This window comes from Chelonoidis abingdonii, chromosome 25 (assembly GCF_003597395.2).
Source record: "Chelonoidis abingdonii isolate Lonesome George chromosome 25, CheloAbing_2.0, whole genome shotgun sequence".
NCBI classification, from domain to species: domain Eukaryota; kingdom Metazoa; phylum Chordata; order Testudines; family Testudinidae; genus Chelonoidis; species Chelonoidis abingdonii.
The window spans coordinates 20,183,113-20,203,883 of NC_133793.1; the positions used below are offsets into that span (position 1 = coordinate 20,183,113).

The 20,771-nt window shown below is 51.2% G+C and overlaps 1 protein-coding gene across 2 annotated transcripts in view; it reads right to left on the reverse strand.

The window, feature by feature from the left end:
• Window positions 1–7,173, reverse strand: part of KDM1A (lysine demethylase 1A) — a 156,906-nt gene extending 149,733 nt beyond the window's left edge. Inside the window, exon 1 of one of the 2 annotated variants that reach the window (XM_032782919.2) lies at window positions 6,825–7,173. In XM_032782919.2, the coding sequence (XP_032638810.1) occupies window positions 6,825–7,097 (273 nt within the window). In that variant the 5' untranslated portion in view covers window positions 7,098–7,173. The remainder of the gene's footprint in view (window positions 1–6,824) is intronic. The other variant, XM_032782918.2, reaches the window with a different exon arrangement.
• Window positions 7,174–20,771: the final 13,598 nt, after the last annotated feature.

Consider the following 20,771-nt stretch of genomic DNA (forward strand, 5'->3'; position numbering starts at 1 on the left):
CAGAACAAAAACAAACACCCCCAGAAGTTCCCTCCCTCACTTTGAAAAATCCGGTTTCCTGATTGGTCCTCTGGTCAGGTGTTTGGGTCCCTTTGTTAACCCTTTACAGGTAAAAGAAACATTAACCCTTAGCTATCTATTTATGACACCCCCAAAGACACCACCACAGAGATCCTGCGCGACGCGGCCCAAGTTGACTCCTTCCTGCTCGCCCCCTGGCAAAAGATCAACGCTCTCAATGCCTTCCTGATCTCCCGCATCTCCTTTGTCCTCAGGGGATCGGCCATGGCCAAAGTGCCCCTGAACAAGGCCGACAGCACCATCAGACAGCTGGTGAAGAAATGGCTCCATCTTCCCCAGAGGGCATGCATGGACATCATCTACATTTCCCACAGACAGGGTGGTGCCAACGTACCTCGGATGGGTGACCTGTATGATGTGGTGGTGATGACCCACGCCTTCCACCTCCTGACATGCCCAGACCCAACAGTGAGCAGCATCGCACAGAAGTCCATACGGGGTGTGGTCAGGAAATGCATCACCAGGGCCCTCTCCGAGCGGGACGTTGCCACTTACCTCAGCGGCTCCCTGGAGGCTAAGTTCAGGAGAGAGGGAGGAGACCTGTCCTCTCTCTGGTCCCACGCCCACAACACCTCAAGGCGCCTGGGTAAGAGGATCGGCTGCTGCTGGAAATGGTGCAAGGATTGCTGAGAGCTGAGAATACTGGTGCCACACGTAAAGACCCCGGACCACAGCATCGTCACCCCGACCGCCAGAGCCATGCTAGAAAGGGGCCTGAAAGACACCATCTGCTACCACTACGCCGAGAACCGCAAGCAGAAGCCGGACCAGGGCAAGGTGTTCGACGTGTCCAGCAAGTGGGATGCCAGTAACCACTTCCTCCCCGGGGGCAGCTTCACCAGGTTCGCCAACTGGCGGTTCATCCACAGGGCCCGACTCAACTGCGTTCCCCTCCACGGAGCCATCTGTCACAGCAGCCAGGACAAGCGCTGCAGGAAGTGCAGCTACATGAATGAGACCCCGCCGCACATCCTGTGTGGACGCAAGCAGCACTCCAGAGCCTGGCGGCACCACCACAACACCATCTAGAACCGACTAGTGAAAGCCATCCCACTGTCCCTGGGGAAGATCACCGTCGACTCCGCCATCCTCGGGACAGACAACTGACTGCGACCCGACATCGTGACAGACGCAGAAGAGAAGAAGGTTCTCCTCGTAGACTTCACGGTGCCTTTCGAAAACCGTTCACCTACCTTCCACGAGGCCCAAGCACCAAAGGAGTCGAAGTATGCCTCGCTGGCTGAGACCCTGAGAGCCTAGGGCTACGAAGTCCAGGTACACGCTCTGATCGTGAGAGCCTTGGGCTCGTGTGACCCCTGCAACGAGCCGGTTCTGAGAGCATGTGGGGTCGGTCGATGCTACGCCCTGCTCATGAGACAGCTCATGGTGTCTGACATCATCAGGTGATCCAGAGACATTTATACCGAACACATGACCGGACACCGCCAATAGCACACTGAGTAATTGAGACAGCCGACCAGGGAAATAACCCACTTCCTTCCCTGAGGGACCAAGGGACGCACCCCACCCACATACCTATCCGCTCCACCGATAATGACTTGGACTGCTTATTCATTCCATGGGTGTTGAACCCGAGCCTACTCATTCACTGACACTTTAAAAAACCCTTGCACCCCAATCTGGGTCTATGCCGGTTATGCAATATGTATGTATCTTTTCATCCTTGCAAATGGTATCTGTAACCCCCCATAACCCAAGCCTGACCCCAGATGTACAGTACCTTCCCTCTCAACCTGTGTATATTTCATTTCAAACATTTCCTTTAATAAAATTTTTAAATCTGTCTCGTGGAAGAATAACCAGCAGTCACAGAGTGTGTCTGCCCTTTTTCCCAGCAGCCTGTCATGAATTTGGTATTCTCAGTTGTGATCCATGGAGGGCATGGTGACAGTGGGTGAAAACCTTCATGAGTCCTGCCATGATCTTAGGGGCGGTGGATCACAAGGGGACAGCTTTGAAATACTTGCATAGTCCATGATAACCAGGATGTTATGATGGTTAGTCATGCTCGTCTCAAGGGGGCCTACTAAATCTAGCCCTATATGCTCAAAGGGCATCCCAACCACAGGCAGTGGAACATGGAGAGCTTTTGGCACTCCCTTCAGCCCAGTACCCTGACATTCTGGGCATGAATCATAGTAATTTCACACCTTCCCCAATGGATGCTTGGCCAGAAGAACATCCTTGTCACCCTCTGGAGAGATTTTTCCCTTCCCAGGTGTCTGGCCCAGGGCACCAAATGGGCTAGATACAAGAGGCCCTGGCCTAATCTCCAGGGAACCAACAGCTGTCGGAGCAGTTTATGAGTCTGGGGATGTTCCACCACACAATAGAGAAGGTCCTGCCATACCCTGAAGTGGGGTCCCTGTGATTTCCAGAGGGTATCTTCCTCTTCCTGGCCCCTAACTAATGCCTGCTCCAAGGCTCCGCTAAGGGTTGGATCCTCAACTTGGGTGTTGTCCACAGTTGCACCTGCCTGAGGAGGTGATACAGTTGTCGTTTCCCCATCAAGGGAAGGCCCTTCCCTGGGTTGTCACCCTGGTCGTAACCGAGGAGACCCCTCAGTGTTCTTTCATCAGTTTCCCCTGTTGGCAAGTAACAGGCGCAGTCCTATAAAAAGTCCCAGAACCACAGTCAGTCTCATCCCAGGATAACTGAATAGGCCAGTTCAGGGGTTAGGCTGACCTGCAGGGCAGCACGATGGTGAGAGATTTCCAAGGCCACCCTAGTAGTGAGGTAAAAGTTCACATCTTCATGGACGCACTGTAGGTGTATTCAGAATCCATGTGGTTCGGGAGCTGGGATCAGCTTCCTATGGATGAGGGTCTGACTACACCTGGAGTCCAACAAAGCCAGTGTGGGTGTCCCATTTACATGGACAGGAATGCTGGCCTTCCCTGGGACTTTCTTCCTGGCCCATGGGCTAGCTACACATACCTGTCCATAGTTACAATCCATATAGGAGCAATCCCTTCAGAAATGCTCCTCTTGGTCACACACAACTGTCTGGGGATTCACCAGCCAACAGGTCCATGCTTATTCACAGGGCAATAAGGCCTATTAGCAAGTTGATGGGCCGCCACCTCAGGGGGAGGGGAGCAGCAGCTAGGGTAAGGGGACATGGGCCCACCTGCTCCACCACTTAGGTCCAGGGCCCTAAGAGTGGCAAAGAGTTCTGCCACTAAGCAACTGTTGTGGCTGGCCTGGGGGCTGCTCCAGCCACAAATGGCTGTGGGGCTGCCCAAGCAGTTAGCCCAGGGGCCACTCCAGCCATGGCTGGCTGCGGGGCCACCCAAGCAGCTGGCCAGTGTCGCTGTCCCCAGGGTTATGGAGGTCACAGAAAGAGTGGGAAGACTCCTCTATTGATGATGGAATCGGCAACTTTCATGACTTCTGTGACAAACATGGAGCCCTAAGCATGAGCAAAGAAAATATTCTTATTTATGTAGCTATATCTAATCTTAGGGAATTTAAAAAAAAAAAAACTCACACTGACCCTATCACTGGTTCAGATGCTGAACCAGCAGTAGCCCTAATGTAAATCATGACTGGATGATTTAGTTGGGGATTGGTCCTGCTTTGAGCAGGGGGTTGGATTAGATGACCTCCTGAGGTCTCTTCCAACCCTGATAGTCTATGATTCTAAAACAATGCTACTGGAGACTCATCTGCAGTTTTTACTACTGCAATGAAAGTCAACACTGGTGCAGTCTCAAAACACAAGGGCCGGTAGCACAGGTTCGCATATTAAAGTGAACTACACGTGCACAGTTCCAAGGGTTTCCAATCTGCTTTCATATTTTCATCCACTAGAAATACAGCACAGTATCACTGAATTACAGTGTAGATTGCATTGTTACAAGACACAGCTAATGCTTCCCTGACTCCAGCACTGAAAGTGGTGGATTTGGACAAACTTCGAGGATAAAGTCTTTGAAACACTTCAAGCCAGTATTACAAGATGACCCACCTGGAGCCTCTAGGAGGGTTTTCAGGTGCTCCTGGCTTAAGAACTATAGCCAATTAATTCATACTACCATTTAATTGTGTTATCTATTGATGCGGCAGACTCATGTTATTACATACATAATCAATGAGCAGTGACTAGATTTAAGTTGTAGGTATAGGTACAGATATGAGTAGACAGGATTGACCAGCATGTAGGAGTATATAAGTAAAACAAAGCTGTAACACAAGGGCCTACATGCTAAGTAAGGCCTGTAAGATTTCAGCTTAGTCACACTGGGCCTCAGGCTTGAGGCCTCACTTAAGTAGGTGACCCATGAATGACCCCGTGCCAGTGAAATTACAAGATTATGGTAAAGAATGTGCCCTATGGGTGATGTTCTGGGAAAATATGCCACAATGTACCAATCAGACAGCAAGACAACCTGACTGCAAGTTCCGCTTACTGCAGGTTACCATGGAACGATGTGCATGTAGATGCTATGAGAATAAAAGGAACTGAAAAAACAACCTATGAGAAGCGGAACACCCCAAAAAACTATAGCGTACCAAAGTTCAAATAAGGAAAAGGAGGTTGGAACACTCCTGCATATGGATAAATTGTTAGGCATGGTCATAATAGGATAAAAAGGATAGGGTGGGAAGACTCCTCTACCAATGACCATCTGTTGAAGAGGTTGACCAGACTCGATATCTTTGGCTATGTATGAACCATTGTCTCTCTCAAGCTTTGCATATTTGTGTGTGATTGTAACCCTAATCAACAAAACTATTAATACAGACAAGACTTCTTACTTGCGACTGCACATGATCACTGTCTTCGTATGTTCCTAGAGCCTTCCAATCTAAGAGAACTGTAAAGAGTAACTTTCACCCTGTTAATCTGAAAACTGTGACACTGCAGGACCCAGACTAACTCCCTGTGGACACTGTAGTTTGACAGAATGCAGAAAGGCTAAACTAGAGACACAGCCCTGATGACCTACAATGAAGTACTAAAGCAGCAACAGTAATGATGAGATAATGATGCCCTAGCCCACTCTCTACATATCATGACCCACTGATCTGGAAGCCTGGCCAGCTAAGGTCCAACAACACACTGCACCAACAAAATACAAGCAGCAATTTAAAAAATTGTTTAATAGTAAATGACTGGGAAAGTAAGAGCATCAGTAGGGGCAACAAGGCAAAGCCATAGGTCAGTCATCAAGATCTGGAGTGAAAGGAAAGTTGGAAAGGAAATGGGCAGGGAACTACTTCAAAGGTCCAACTGGAGAGCATGGGGAGTCTTCAGCCTGTCTCACACAGGAGCACAACAGTAGGACGCCTGCAAAAGAAAACTATGTGCACATGTCTAGTGTTGGACAGGTTAGTAATCTTACAATGAACAATCATTCTATACTGAAAAGGAGTCTAAAAGAGATGTTCCCTTTTTCAATTGGGGGCTCCATGAAGTTCATGAAATGTTATTCTGAATCACTTCTCTATCCATCTGCTGCTTTCCAAATACACTTTAAGACAATTAGATCATCATATTCTTAATGGTTTCCAACAGGTGTAGGGATTAATTTTTAGAGGTACACAACTCTTCAAGGTTACATTCAGCATCTTATTAAAAAAAATCAGATCAGTTACTTCAAAAGGGATTTAGTGCTTTACCTCAGGCACGAACGTTTGTAAATTGTGGTCTAAGTTTCCAGGCCCGATCACAAAACAGAAAACAAAAAAAAGCCCACACACATTGTGCCTTGATGCAGGAGTTTTCATTAGTCTGCAAAGAAGGTGCAAAACGTTGGAGCCCATTTTCTTTTAAATATAGATTAACTAAGGCCACTACACACACTACTCTACACACTTCAGTACACTACACTGCTCACAGGTGTGAAAAATCCACACCCATGAGCAACTTAGTTATACTGACCTTAACACCCCCCCCCCACACACACACACACAGACAGCAGTATACCAGCAGGAGACATAACTAACACCTCTCATGGAGGTGGAGTTATTAAGCTGACAGCTTCTTAGAGCATCTTCACAAGAAGCACTGCAGACGTGCAGCTGCGCTAATGCAGTTGTGTAGTGCAGACCTACCCTGAGACTTGAATACTAATGCCCACGCAATTTCACTACCGACAGTACTAGCGGAAGAACAAAACAGGAGAGAGATGGAGTCTGTAGCCCCATGAGCTTCATCTCTTTCCCCCGCCCCCCCAGCAACACATAAAAAATGCAGTTTCACTTCTTGATAGAGGATGCCAAGGTAATATAACGCTTAAAAGAAAAGCATTTCTACAGCAAGTACAACACAGCTTCCCATCTACTACTTTTTAGTGTTTTGTCTCAATCCTATGCTAAAAGTCTGAGACTTTCACCATTTTCACTTTCAAACTATTTGTTTTCTAGGCTTCTCTCGCCACCCGTGTTCAGCGTTTACTGCTACCAACACCCAGCCCCCCGGAGCTCAGGGTGGGACCCTGCCCACCCTGCAGACACAGGCCCGGCGCGCGGTGGGATTTCACAGCCCGACACCAGCAGGGAACCAGGACAGACAGACACGCTGCTGCGAACGGGGCAGAGAACCTCATCCCGGCCGCTCGCTAGCTGGAGCCCGGACAGAAAGGGCAGGGCTGGGCGGTCCTGAGGCAGCTCCCGACCACTCCTCTGCTCGGACACCGGCGCCCGAGCCCAGGCAGCCCCCCCACGTAGGCCGGGGAGGAATGGCCCCAGCGCAGCCCGCCTGCGCCGGCACCTACTTTAGGCCGCTTGCGGCGGCTGGTCCTGCGGCCCTCGGGTGTCTCGGCTATGCCCGTAGTCTCGGGGCCGGGGGCGACGACAGCGCCGGCGGTCAGTGGTTCGGACAGGCCTCCCGGGGGAGAGGCCCGAGACGGTTCCTTCTTACGTGGAGTCCGCTCCGGGCCCCCGGCGCCCGAACCGCCCTCCGAACTCGGAAGGCTGGGCGGCGGCACCGGCACCTCCGGCCCGCTGTCCCCGCCACCCTCGGCCGCCTTCTTGCCACTCGACAGCATCGCCTCCAGCCCGCCCCGCGCTGCCTGCAGGAGCTGGACAAAGGGGCCAGCGAGCAAGCGCCACAGCCCCGCCCCGGCGTCGCGACGTGCCCTGGCCGCGTCCGTCGGAATAGCCCCGCCCCGGCGTCCCGACGTGCCCTGGCCGCGTCCGTCGGAATAGCCCCGCCCCGGCGTCGCGACGTGCCCTCGCGCGTCCGTCGGAATAGCCCCGCCCCTGCGTCCCGACGTGCCCTCGCCAAATCCGTCGGAATAGCCCCGCCCCGGCGTCCCGACGTGCCCTCGCCAAATCCGTCGGAATAGCCCCGCCCCTGCGTCACGACGTGCCCTCGCCGCGCCCGCCGGAACGGGCCAGGCCGCTGTACCGCCGGGCTCGCTTCTGGCGCCTGCGGTCTTGTGCGGGACAGGAGCTGAGCCAGGCCGGTCCATGGGCCTGTGAACGACACAGGGTCCCGCTTTGCCATCGCTGGCTGCTTTCCCAGCCAGGAGTGTGCAAGTTCCAGGGGACCCCGCTCCCATCCTGGTGCGTTTGCACACCTGCAAACTTCGCAAGCAAAATATCTGGGTGGTTGTATCCCACGGCAACTTCCAGACCTGCATACGTCAGTGATTGCATGTGTGGACACTGACAGTCTGTAAAGGAACTGTAAAATGACAGGGTGCAAATGGACTGCAATGGGTGTCTAGTCCGTTGGCTCTCAATCACGGGTCAGCTTAGGGGCTGCCAAATAGGACCAGCGTTAAACTCGCTGGGGCTCAGTGAGGAAAGCCAAACCCCACAGCATAGGGCTGAAGCCCTGAGCCCTGCCACATGTAGCTGATGCAGAAGCCTGAGAAACTAAGCTGCTTTGTGCCACCAGTGGTTTGCTTGCTCTGCTTGCTGCCCCTTAACACCAGCTCTGGCTTTTTATATGCAGAAAACCGAATGTTATGGCACAGATGGGCTGAGTTTTTACAGCATGTTGAGGGCACATCAGAAAGAAAAAGTTTGAGAACTCCTGCTCTAGTCTAACTCCCTGCCAAGGCGCAGAATTTGTTGTGTCTGAATCATCCAAGACAGATGGCTCCAGTCTCCTTTTGAAAACCTCCAGTGAAGAGGTTTCCACAACCTCCCTAGGCAGTCTGTTCCATTGTCCTACTGTTTTTATAGTTGTGGAGTTTTTCCTGAGATTTAATCTAAATCTGTGATGATGTAGTTTGTACCCATTACCTCTTGTCCTGCTCTCTGTGGCAAGTCAGAACAGCTTTTCTCCCATCTTTTTATAGCAGCCTTTTAAGTATTTGAATACTGCTATCATGTCCCTCCTTAATCTCGTCTTTTGCAAACTAAATGTTTGCAGTTCCTTTAGCCTTTGCTCATGTGACTTGCATTCCATACCTTTCATCATCTTTATCGCTCTCTGCTGGATCCTTTCCAGTTTCTCTACATCCTTTCTATACCGTGAACATAAGAATGGCCATACTGGGTAAGAGCAAAGGTCCATCTAGCCCAGTATCCTGTCTTCTAACAGTGGCCAATGCCAGGTGCCCCAGAGGAAACAAACAGAACAGATAATCATCAAGTGATCCATCCCCTCTCACCCATTCCCAGCTTCTGGCAAGCAGAGGCCATCCCTGTGCATCCTAGCTAACAGCCATTGATGGACATATCCTCCATGAACTTATCTAGTTTTTTTTTTCAACCTTAGAATCAGAAAATATCAGGGTTGGAAGAGACCTCATGAGGTCTTCTAGTCCAACCCCTCTGCTCAAAGCAGAACCAATCCCCAGGTAGATTTTTGCCCCAGATCCCTAAATTACCCCCTCAAGGGTTGAGCTCACAACCCTGGGTTTAGTAGGCTAATGCTCAAACCACTGAGCTATCCCTCCTGCCTTCTTATAATCTTGGCTTTCACAACATCCTCTGGCAAGGAGTTCCACAGGTTGACTGTGTTGTGTGCAGAAATACTTCCTTTTGTTTGTTTTAAACCTGCTGCCTATTAATTTCATTTGGTGACCCCTAGTTCTTGTGTTATGAGGAGTAAATAACACTTGTTTATTTTCTGTACACGAGTTATGATTTTATAGACATCTATCCCCCCTTAGTCATCTCTTTTCCAAGCTGACCAAGTGATGACCAAAATTGGACACAGTACTCCAGCTGAGGCCCAACCAGGGCTGAATAGAGTGGTACTGTCACCTCCCGTGACTTGCATACTATGACTCTGTCAATGCAACCCAAAATTGCATTTGCTCTTTTTGCAACGGCATCACATTGTGTAAGCAGAGTCAGGATGAGCTGTATCCTGACATCTGGTGGTGAATTGTAGGGAGTGTGGAAAGAATGTCAAGAATCTCAAAAGGTGTGGACAGATTTGCATTGGATCCACCCTCAAATTAGCATAGGCCCACAGCAGCTTGGGATGGTGATTTTTAACAAGCTCTGGGATCCCCAATTTCTTTGTTATTGGGGCAGGAGAAAAAAAAAAGTTTGTCACCATGATTGGTGTGAATGGGGAGCTGTGGGACTGCTTTGTGACAGAAATGACTCAACCTCAGTTGGTGGTACTTGCTAGACAAGGACATGGGTCCAAAACCCACTGAATTGAGAGAGGGTGGGGACAGGTATCTTTGTCTGGTGGTGTAGTTGCCTTGTGGAGCTGGATGCACCAGTTCCACTCTCTCACTGTGGAATGTCAAAGTTGAACTTTTATTCCCTTAAGAATCTAGATACAGGTTACTGAGCTGAACTCACTTTGGGCTAATGTGTGCACTAGCACTGGGGCTCCCTACTATGTGCTGAGATCACTAAGAGTTGAAATCACAAAAGAGCTGAAATTACTGAGCTGGGAGCACTGAGTGCTGTGCTAATAGTGTGGAGCCTGAGGCTATACAGAACAGAGCAGTTGGTGAGTGAGCACTTTGTGGAGATGGCTGAAGCAGACCGCGGGACAGCTGGTGGAGTGGAGCGGCCTGGCAGAGTGGAGTAGCTGTGGAACGGGTGGAGTGGCCCACGGAGCGAGCAGAGCCGAGCAGTTTGCAGGGACAACTGGAGCAGCTCATGGGGCAGCTGTGGACGGAGCAGTTTGTGAGGACGGCTGGAGGAGCAGAGTGGAGGCGGGCTGTAAGGCGGAGCAGTTCGTAGAGAAGGGGAGCAGCCCACGGAGATGCAAGCATGTGGCCCTGGACCACGTAAGGTGCCCTTTCACCCAGGCTGGGGGAGGGACCTCTACAGATAAGACTCTTAAACTCTGGGGGGCATTGACCAGACACTTTGGGTTTTGGACTTTGGAGTGATTGGACTTAGACCCTAAGGGGAAAAGACATTGCCAAATGTACTTGGGGTGTGGGTTTTGTTTATGGTGGTGTTATAACTCTGTTTGTGGTGTTTCTCCAAAGGGATGCCGCATTGATTCCTTCCTTTATTAAAAAGGTTTTGCTACACTCAGACTCCGTGCTTTGTGACGGGGGAAGCATTGCCTCCTAGAGGCACCCAGGAGGGTGGTGGTAAATGTAAAGTGTCCGCCCAGGTCACTGGGTGGGGGCTCGAGCCGGTTATGCATGGTGTTATTGAAACGGAACCCCTGGATACTGAACCCGGCCCTTGTTGCTGCCAACTCAGAGGGGCAGAAGGGTTACAATTGCTAACTCATGTTAGGGTTGTGAGCCACCATAATCTCCTCTCCTCCTCTACCACATCCTTCTGCTCCCATTCTGTATGTGTGTGTGATAGGTTTTCCCAGGCTGCAGCCTGAACTGTGGGACCACTGAGCATTGTGTCCCACCAACCTGGGCTGCCTGTCACCCTGTGATGCTATGACAAGCTGGAAACCTCTGGTAGACATGCAGTCACACAGACATCCACAGACAGGGACCCACCCAGCTGAGTTAGAATCATGGAAGTTACATGAATGCTTCTCCCTATCACTCATGAACTAACAATAGAGAAACTCCAGCCAATTTCCCCAAGCTCCCCAGCCTTGCACGCCAGAACATAGGCACCGACTAAAAATTAGCAGGTGCTCCACACCCACCGGCAGCCAAGCTCCCCTCTTCTCACCTCCTTCCCTGCCCTCAGAGTGCTATGTCCCCGCTCTTCCCCCTCCCTTCCAGTGCTTCCCACCCCACCATGACTTAACAGCTGTTTGGCAGTGCTTAGGGCTTTCCAGGAGGGAGGGAGAGGAGCAGGGAGGAGGCAGAGAAGAGGCAGGGTGGGCGCGGTGGAGACTTGGGGAAAGAGAGTGGAATGGGGACGAGAAGGGGCTGGAATGGAAAAAGGCAGGGTGGGTTGGGGACTTTGGGGAAGGGATGGAATGGGGGTGGGGCAAGGGCAGTGCATGGGTGGGAAGAGGTGGGGCAGGGGTGCGGGAGGGATCAGAATTATTTCGTACTGCCCTAGTCAGAAGTCTGACCGATATACATTTAAAACCCAGTCCGTCCCTCTCTCAATTTGGAGAGGATGTGCATCAGTCTTTGTTCCTGAGCTGAGGTCTCCCAAGCACTTCATGCAAAATACACTGTGTTAGGAGTGCCAGTACCGACATAGGATTCATGCCTGTGTTTTCACCTGAGATAGTATTTTCCTTGCTTCTTTGTTTTTTTGATACATATTGATTCTTAAATGTGTGTGAACCAAGGGGTCCGTACTAAGGACAAAGACACTGTATGTGTTCATAGAATCATAGAAGAATTCGGGTTGGAAGGAGGTCATCTAGTCCAACCCCCTGCTCAAAGCAGGACCAACCCCAACTAAATCATCCCAGCCAGGGTTTGGTCAAGCCAGGCTTAAAAACCTCTGAGGATGGAGATAACACCATCTTCCTAGGGAACCCATGCCAGTGCTTCACCACCCTCCTAATGAAATAGTTTTTCCTAATATCCAACCTAGACCTCCCTCACTGCAACTTGAGACCATTGCTCCTTGTTCTGCCATCTGGTACCACTGAGAACAGCCGAGCTCCATCCACTTTGGAACCCCCCTTCAAGCAGTTGAAGGCGGCTATCAAATCCTCCCCCCCACACACATACCCCACTTTTCTCTTCTACAGACTAAATAAGTCCAAGTCCCCTCAGCCTCTCCTCGTAAGTCATGTGCCCCAGACCCCTAATAATTTTTGTTGGCCGCCACTGGACTCTCTCCAATTGGATGCAATATTCCAGATGTGGCTTCACTTGTGCCCAATAGAGAGGATAAATCACTTCCCTCGATCTGCTCACAACACTCCTACTAATGCATCCAATATTCTGTTAACCTTCTTAGCAACAAGGGCACACTGTTGACTGTCATCCAGCTTCTCATCCAGTGTAATCCCCAGATCCTTTTCTACAGAACTGCCTCTTAGCCGGTCTGTCCCCAGCCTGTAGCAGTGCATGGAATTGCACTTGACCTTGTTGAACCTCATCACATTTCTTTTGTCCCAATCCTCCAATTTGTCTAGGTCACTCTGGACCCTATCCCCCACCCTCCACTGTATCTACCTCTTCCCCCAGCTTAGTGTCATCTGCAAACTTGCTGAGGGTGCAGTCCATCCCATCATCCAGATAATTAGTGAAGATGTTGAATAAAATCGGCCTCAGGACCAACCCCTGGCACACTTTGCTTGATACTCGCTGCCAACTGGACATCAAGCCATTGATAAACTACACATTTAGCCCAATGATCTAGCCAGCTTTTTATCCACCTTATAGTCCGTTCATCCAATCTATACAACTTTAACTTGCTGGCAAGAATAATGTGGGAGACTTTATCAAAAGCTTTGCTAAAGTCAAGGTATATTATCAACAAAGAGTCCTGTGGCACCTTATAGACTAACAGACGTATTGGAGCATGAGCTTTCATGGGTGAATATCTACTTTGTCAGATGCATCCAATATGTCTGTTAGTCTATAAGGTGCCACAGGACTCTTTGCTGCTTTTACAGATCCAGACTAACACGGCTACCCCTCTGATGCTTGACAAGGTATATTATGTCCACCGCTTTCCACCAATTATCCAGAGGTAATGCATGGGGGTGGTATGGGGGGTCATGGCCCCCTAGATTGGCCTGCTGGGGGCGGGGAGGGAAAGGGGTTCTCCCTTCTCTCCCTGCACCCCCCCCCCCTTTGGCTAAATTGGCTGCTGTCCCTGGCATCCGGGTGGGGAGCAGGACAGAGCTGTATCTGCCTGAGAGAGCCTGGCTGGGAGGCAGCAGCAGCCCGCTCCATGCCTGGGTTCTGCTGTGGGAGTGGGGAGAGGGGACTCCAGCTCACTCAGACCCTGTCCCTGCAGCAAGGTCTCAGTGGGGGCAGCCTGCTGCTGCCCCAGCTGCCAGGGATGGGCTAAGTGAAAGACTCCACCCAGAGGGGGCATCTGGAGAGGCTGGCTTCTCCCACCTGGGAGTGTCAGAGAGGGACAGAGCCTAAGATGGAGCCACTCCCACTTGGCTGTGGCCTGCTCTGGCTTGACCAGCTGGCGGATACTTTAAGTGTCATTTCTCCAGGCTAAACTTGGGACTCCCCATGCTAGGTGCCACCTGCCCATTGAACCTGACTGCTTTGCAGACACTGCTTGGTGTGAGGGTTCTTGCAAACACTTGCTGCAGTGCGTTAGTCCCTGCAGAGCGTAGCAGTCTCTCACCAGGAGTCTATGGCCGTGGGACTCACCGAGCAGAGCTCCCAGCCTGAAGCAGAGGGGCTGGAGCCCTAAGGTTCAATTATGGGCCTGCCCTTAAGGTACAGTGGAGCCATGTGAAGGGCTGGCACACTGACAGACTCCTCTAAGGGACTGTTTGACAGCTGTAGTGCAGCCCAAACACCAGGACAGTAACATCCCAGCTGATACTGTCCACTATTTTGGGAAATGTTTTTGGCATCAACGGGCAGAAGTTGAGTGATTTTGGTGAAAACTGGAAAACTAGAAAAGCCTTAAACTGCTGCTCCCTCTTCTCCCTGCTGAGCTCTGCCTGACAGCTGTGGCGCAGAGGCTCAGCCGATGGGGGCAGGGGAAGAGGGTTCGATGAAGTGGAGATTTTCCCTTGATATGGTGTATGTGAGCCTATGTGAGTCTTACTGTTTTGCATGAAGACTGTGTGTGCCTCAGTTTCCTGGTGTATTGCACCAATGCCTAAGTGGTGGGAATAAGGGGGTGTGACTTTGGCTGAGACCCTTGGGGGCAGGTGAGATTGGCTATGGCCGGTGCCCTTCGTAAGCTGAGAACCAGGAGGGGAATGCAACCAGGTGATGACCAGGTAACACTTTGCCTGGGAAGCAAGGCAAAGACCATGAGGAGAAGCAACGGGCTGTCTGAGGTCAGGTTGCTGGTAGCTAGGCAGTCTGCTGTGGGATGCTGGAAGAAGGGGAGTCCAGGGCATCCTCTGGCTCCACTCCCTGGCCATGCAGCGGTATGCTCTGGCCCTGGCCCCACCACCCTTATTGCCTCTGGCCCCAGGCTTCAGCTGAAGGCTTTGGGCTCAGGCTCCAGCCGCAGGGCTTCGGCATGCTGGGGCTGAGTAAGTATGCTGCTGTGACAAGTGATACTTCTATGTTAATATCACTTGTTACAGCACACTTACTAGCCATTGCCAAGGAGTCACTGGAGCAATGCTCTGGAACTAGTCCATATGAGACCAGTCAGGACTCTGGGGTAGCATGCCTTATCTCTCTGAGCTTACCATCACCAGGACAAGAAGCTTACACAGCTTTGACCTTCCTGTGTTTGATTCCAGAGCATTTAGCATCCCCTTCCTCCCTGTGCATTTCCTGCAACGAGTCCGCTCGTGCGGGGCTCCTGGAAAAGCTAAAGGGCCCTGCACCCCAACTCCACAGTCAGATGCAACTCTCAGGAAGCGTAAAATGAAGGTTTATTAGTCAACAGGTTCACAGCATAGAACTGAACTTGTTGTCCGAAAGTCACTGATTTCTGTGCTAACTGAGGCACACATAGTATTCGTATAGGACAGTGAGACTCACATGGAACATTACAAGGTGAATAAAACCTGACTTTGACACAGCCACCAAGTCTAAAAAAAAAAAGAAAAGCAACAACAAAGACGACAAGAACGTGCAAAACACCTTATGTGTTTCTATTTTGTGTAGGTTTCGGGAAAGAATAGAGACAACTGTGCATTATTTGTATTATTGAGTCTGCAACAGTTAATTAAGTATTTTAGGAAAAACTGTCAGAGCGGCCACCAGCAAGAGTTGGTGGCTGAATTCTGACATCACCAAAAAATGTGTTGTGAGAACCCATGCCCTAGTTTATTTCCACAATGCACAGAACCAGCCTGACCCTTGTCCCTGGGTAGTACTGGCACTTCTGGCTCCTGCATCATGCCCAATGAGTTCCAGGCATAGGTGCTCAGGGGAGGATAGCTCAGTGGTTTGAGCATTGGCCTGCTAAACCCAGGATTGTGAGCTAAATCCCTGAGGGGGCCACTGAGGTATCTGGGGCAAAAATCAGTACTTGGTCCTGCTAGTGAAGGCAGGGGGCTGGACTCGATGACCTTTAAGGGTCACTTCCAGTTCTATGAGCTAGGTATATCTCCTTATATTATTATAGGGTTTCATCCCAAGGGTGGCACTCCCAGGAGCACAGCTCCGCCAGCACCATGCTGGCTCCTGGTCAAGGGAAGCCCCTGCTGAGTCAGCCCCACAAAGAGAGAACCACCCCATCCCTGTGTAGTGCTGAGACCTCCCTGAACTCAGGCCCCACAGAGCAATCTTGTAACACCAGCGCCGCCTCCCATGCAGGGGGCCATTGGCCTCCAGCAGCCCCCACTTCCAGTGTGCATTCGCCAGCTGCTCCAAGGAGTCCCAGGCTGGGGAAGTTCAGCTCCAGGGCATGGCGCTCTCCGTGCTCCAGCCTGTGCTGTTTGTACATGGAGATGCTGTTGAGGGCAGCGTGTGTACCTAGGAACATTCATGGCATGTGATGCAGAACGAGGCCGGGGCCCACCCAGAATTTTCCTGCCGAGGGCCTAGGTTGCACATGGGCTCCTGCTTTACGCATGCGTTGTGTCCTGAGGGGTCCCCCGCTTCATATTATCACGTGACATGGGCCTGGCTGCAGCAGGCCTGGAGGAGGCAGCATGAGGAAATGGTGGCCCAGTGTTCTGAGAAGCAGGAAAACGGGTCTGGGGATCCCAGGGGCTGAAGCCCCAGGAGGAGCCTCTGCTCCCATTTCTGCTGTGCTGGCCTATGGTGGCTTCAATTGGTGCTTCTTCCTCATCTCCAAGGGCCAGCCCCAGGTGACAGAGACTAGCCAGAACCTCTCCCTCCTCCCCCACAAACTCTTCCTCCTCCCCTTGGTCACAGTGCACAGGCTCTGCACTCTGGAGGTTCAAGCAGGACCCTCTTGTGGCGTGACACCCCTCAGGGCTCACTCTGCCTAGGGCAGCCTCCTGGGTCTGACCTCAGAGTGCTCAGCGCCCTGCTCCATGCCATGAGCTCCCCACAAGGAGCCTCCCTGGATGGGACACCTGGGGAAGCCTCACCCCTGCCCCGCTCCAAGGGGCCATGCACCCCATCTCTGCAGTCAGCAGTGATCCCAGCCAGCAGGTAACACAGACGGGTTATTCGTGGTCGGGAACACAGCATTAGTACAGTAATTAGGAACATTCAGCAAAGTCCATTCTTGGGGGAGGGCAGGGAACTCTCACCTCTTGAGATCCCCAACCTCAGACAGACCTGCTTCCAGCAGCCAAGCCTTAGTCATGCTCAGCTGCCCTCCTCCATCTCTTTCCCAGGCAAGCAGGTCCCCTGACCTCCACCTCTGGCTTTGTTCTCCAGCACTTCCAGCTGGCTCTCACAGAGGATAGGCCCAGGCCATCAGTTGCCAGGATACACAGTGTCAGCCATTGTCTGTGCCCAGGCAGCCAGCCACCAGTCACAACTGCCCGCTAGGGGTTTCTGCAACAATCACACACCCTTGTCCCCCCACCTCGATACTTGAGTAACACACAGGAGAAACTGAAGCGCGCACACTATTCAGACAAAACATTAAGGACAGTCCCACTTCGTCACACCCTCCCACCAGACAGACTAGGCCTGGCTGGGATGTCTCCCCCTTTCCCTCCCACCAGAGAGACCAATGTAGTGTGAAGGCCCTGATAAAGGCCCAGTATGAGGCCTAAGGCCTGAACTAAAGTATGGTTAAGACTTAGCTAAAAAGCAAAGTCAAGCTGTGAGCTGAATGCCGGCTCGGTTCACAGACGCTGGCATGGAAAGGGCTGATGTTGCATAAACATATAATCACCTAGCATAGTAAAGTATAAACATGGTACCAGAACACCTTATACTAGAACATTCCTTAGATAAGAAGGAACAGGCCGACCCATCCCAATGACAGGGGCAAAAAGGTAAATTGATGCATAGAGTTGTTTTGATCGAACCAAGTTGTACAAGGTGAGAGGCGGCACCTTACTACGTAGAGGGGTTGTACCTTGCTACGTAGAGGGGTTGCACCTCAATACGTCAGGAGTGATGTGTAACTTGTTTGTGCCTGTGTATAAGAATATATCCCTGGGGCGAAGTCTTTGTCCGGCCGAGGGGGCAGTGGAAAGTCCCGCCACTGACTGAGCCGAGTCCATTGGCATGGTAGCATGCCCTGTAGAGTAACAATCTGGAGGGAATTATTATTGTGTCCAATATGGCAATAAACCTGGCCGACGTGCCTTCGTACCTGTCAAGTATTAATCCTCAATTTGAACATTAGAGTTCAAATATAAGGTACTCGCATGAAGTTCTCTAAGCTTAATCTCCAGCTTAGATCTGATAGGCTGCCACCAGATCAGGAATTGATAGGGCCTGATCCCCCCTTTCCTCTCTCTGGTGTCCCCAACCCTCCCTTGGTGGGACACCCAGATTCCAAATCCCTTGGATGCTAAAAGCAGGGGAGAAAACCCCTTCCCCCCTCCTTCCCAGGCTTGCCTCTTGGTCTAGCCTGCAAGTATCAAGAAACCGGTTTCTCTGCTTCCCAAGAGATAAGCGTTCTCTGCCCTCAGGACAATTGAGATGCAAAATACCAACAGCTTGGCTTTGCCTTTCCCCGTGCCTGCCTTCCCGTGAGGGAGACAGGTACCTGATACAGAGGTTTCACTTTCTCTGCCTTACTAGAAAAAGAAACTTCCACAAGTTTTGAAAAAAAGAAAGCTTTATATAGAAAAAGAGACAATACAGACTAATAACTTGCATAAACATTTATACAGGCTCCTACTTAAGAAAATCTGAATACCCCAGTCTGATTTAAAAAATAGCCAATTTAAATAGACCAGCAATCACACACAGTAAGTACAAAGCAAAGCATATCATAGCCGATTTTACTTTGTTCCCGGTTTGTACTCACTGCCCCTTAGTAGAATGAGAAGAAGATTGGAATCAGCAAGGTAGCTTGTTCCTCACAGCCGAGAAACAACAAAGACCCAGCAATCCACATCTGTAAATACAACCCAAAGCTCCTCACAGCCGAATTGCTTTGGGTTCCTTTGTACTCACAGACTTTTGGTATAATATTTGAGATAAGAAGGAGTTAGGAGGAAACCTTGTTTACTCACAGCCGAGAAAACAAGAAAGACCCCGAGTATACAAATTCCCGCCCCTGACTTTAACCAATCCAGTTCTCTGATTGGTCCTCTGGTCAGGTGTTTAGTTACCCTTTCCAGGTAAAAGAAACTTAACCCTTACCTTACCTATCTACTTATGACAGTACCTTACTAGACTCTGTGGTCTTTGGGGGTTCTCTTCGGGTCTGCTGTGTCAGCTATCTGCGCAGAGCTGGGCAGCACACAGAGGGAACACACGCACGCAGCCGAGTGATACCAACAAGGAGAGAGCAGAGCACCACACCGGTAGCATCTGACAACACACACCTCTTGACAACAACCAGTAATGGCTGGGACATCTCCCCAACTTCCCTTCCACCAGAGTGACCAGAACCAGCTGGGATGTCTCTCTCCGCTTCCCTCCCACCAGAGAGACCAGAACATCTCCCCGACTTCCCTTCCACCAGAGTGACCGGAACAAGCCAAGTCATCTCTCCCCCCATTCCCTACCACCAGAGAGACCAGAACCAGCCAGGACTCCTGCCCCCTTCCTTCTCCCAGGGGGACCAGGACCAGCCAGGATATCTCCCCCCTTCCCTCCCAACACAGAGACCAGAACCATCCAGGGTCTCTCCCCTTCTCTCCCACCAGAGAGACCGGGTCCAGCTGGGCTGTCTCCCCCATCACCTTGCAACACAGAGACTGGCATTGTGAATGTGTAGTAGAGTCTAGTGCCAAGTGGAGTGGGGCTGCTCTGCCCCACTTCGTTGTGCCCCTGGCAGGAGCCACTAACCCCAGGAAGGCAAGGGCCTGGGCGATGGGCTGGTGATGCATCCCAGCCCAATGCCCTTTTGAAGAAATGCCACCTGACTCCAGGTACCCACCTTTTCAATATCCCCTGAAGGGTAGGAAGTGTAATAGAGCCACAGATAAAGGATACAGTCATTGCTATGGACAGTACAGGTGAGCCAGTGTCTCCACGGGATCTCATCTCCCCCTGCAGAGCAAGGCTGGGGACACACAGGGCAACCCTCATGCCCCTTGCTCTCCTAGACCAAGCCCCACTGAGCAGAGGCCACTGTTAGGCTTCCTGCACTGCATCTGTTACCCAGCATGGGCATCAACCCGCCTCTGGGGACAGCTCTCACCTGTGTCCTGGTGTACGTTGCGCAGTGTGCAGCACCCCCAGGAACAAGCGATGGGTTTGTAGACAGCACTCTCTTGCCTTCAGCCTGCCCCAGGCGCACTCCTCCACCATCCGGCAACTGCTCTAGGGGTGACACAGTCTTCTGCTGACAGGGTTTCTTCATCAGGGTTCAGCTTCATAAGCGGGGGCAGGGAGCAGGCCTTGCCACCCACACAACAGTGGGCACAGACACCCTATCGATAACCATATCATGTGGGGGGACCAAAGCCCCTTCTTGTCCAAACAGGTAAATGCCAGATCTCTGGAATGCTCTGGCACTATGTGCCTGGCCGGTGCATCCCATGCAGTGTCCATGAACCCCCCTATGTCTTTGACCAAAGGCTATGTAAGAAGGGAGCAGTATCTTGTCCAGCGGCCATATTCCTGTGCCCTTTGTGCGAGGCAGACCATGGGAACAGGAGTGCCAGCAAAGACCCCTACACCAGGGGTAGTCAATAGGCAGACCACGGGCCAAATCTGAACCGCCAGACGTTTTTGAACAGATCCCGGAATGTTTCTATTTCCTTATGATAATTATTGTTATTATGTTATAAAATCATGCGGACCTTTGACTATACCTTGACCAAGAAATTTGGGCCTTGACAAAAAATAATTGACTATCCCTGCCCTACACAGGTTGGGGAGGCCATCTGCTCAAATCCAGCCAGTATTTTGGGGCCCTTAGTAATGGGCATCACCCATGGGGAAAGCACAGGAATAATCACCTACCAAACCTCCATCACCACAACACCAACGGTTGGCTTGTCACTACCAAAGTGACCAAAAAATAATAACAATTGGAGATATACCTATCTCTGGAAGGGACCTCAAAAGGTTGTTGAGTCCAGCCCCCTGCCTTCACTAGCAGGACCAAGTACTGATTTTTGCCCTAGGTCCCTAAGTTGCCCCCTCAAAGATTGAACTCACAACCCTGGGTATAGCAGGCCAATGCTCAAACCACTGAGCTGTCCTTCCCCCTGCAGCTGTCTGGGCCTG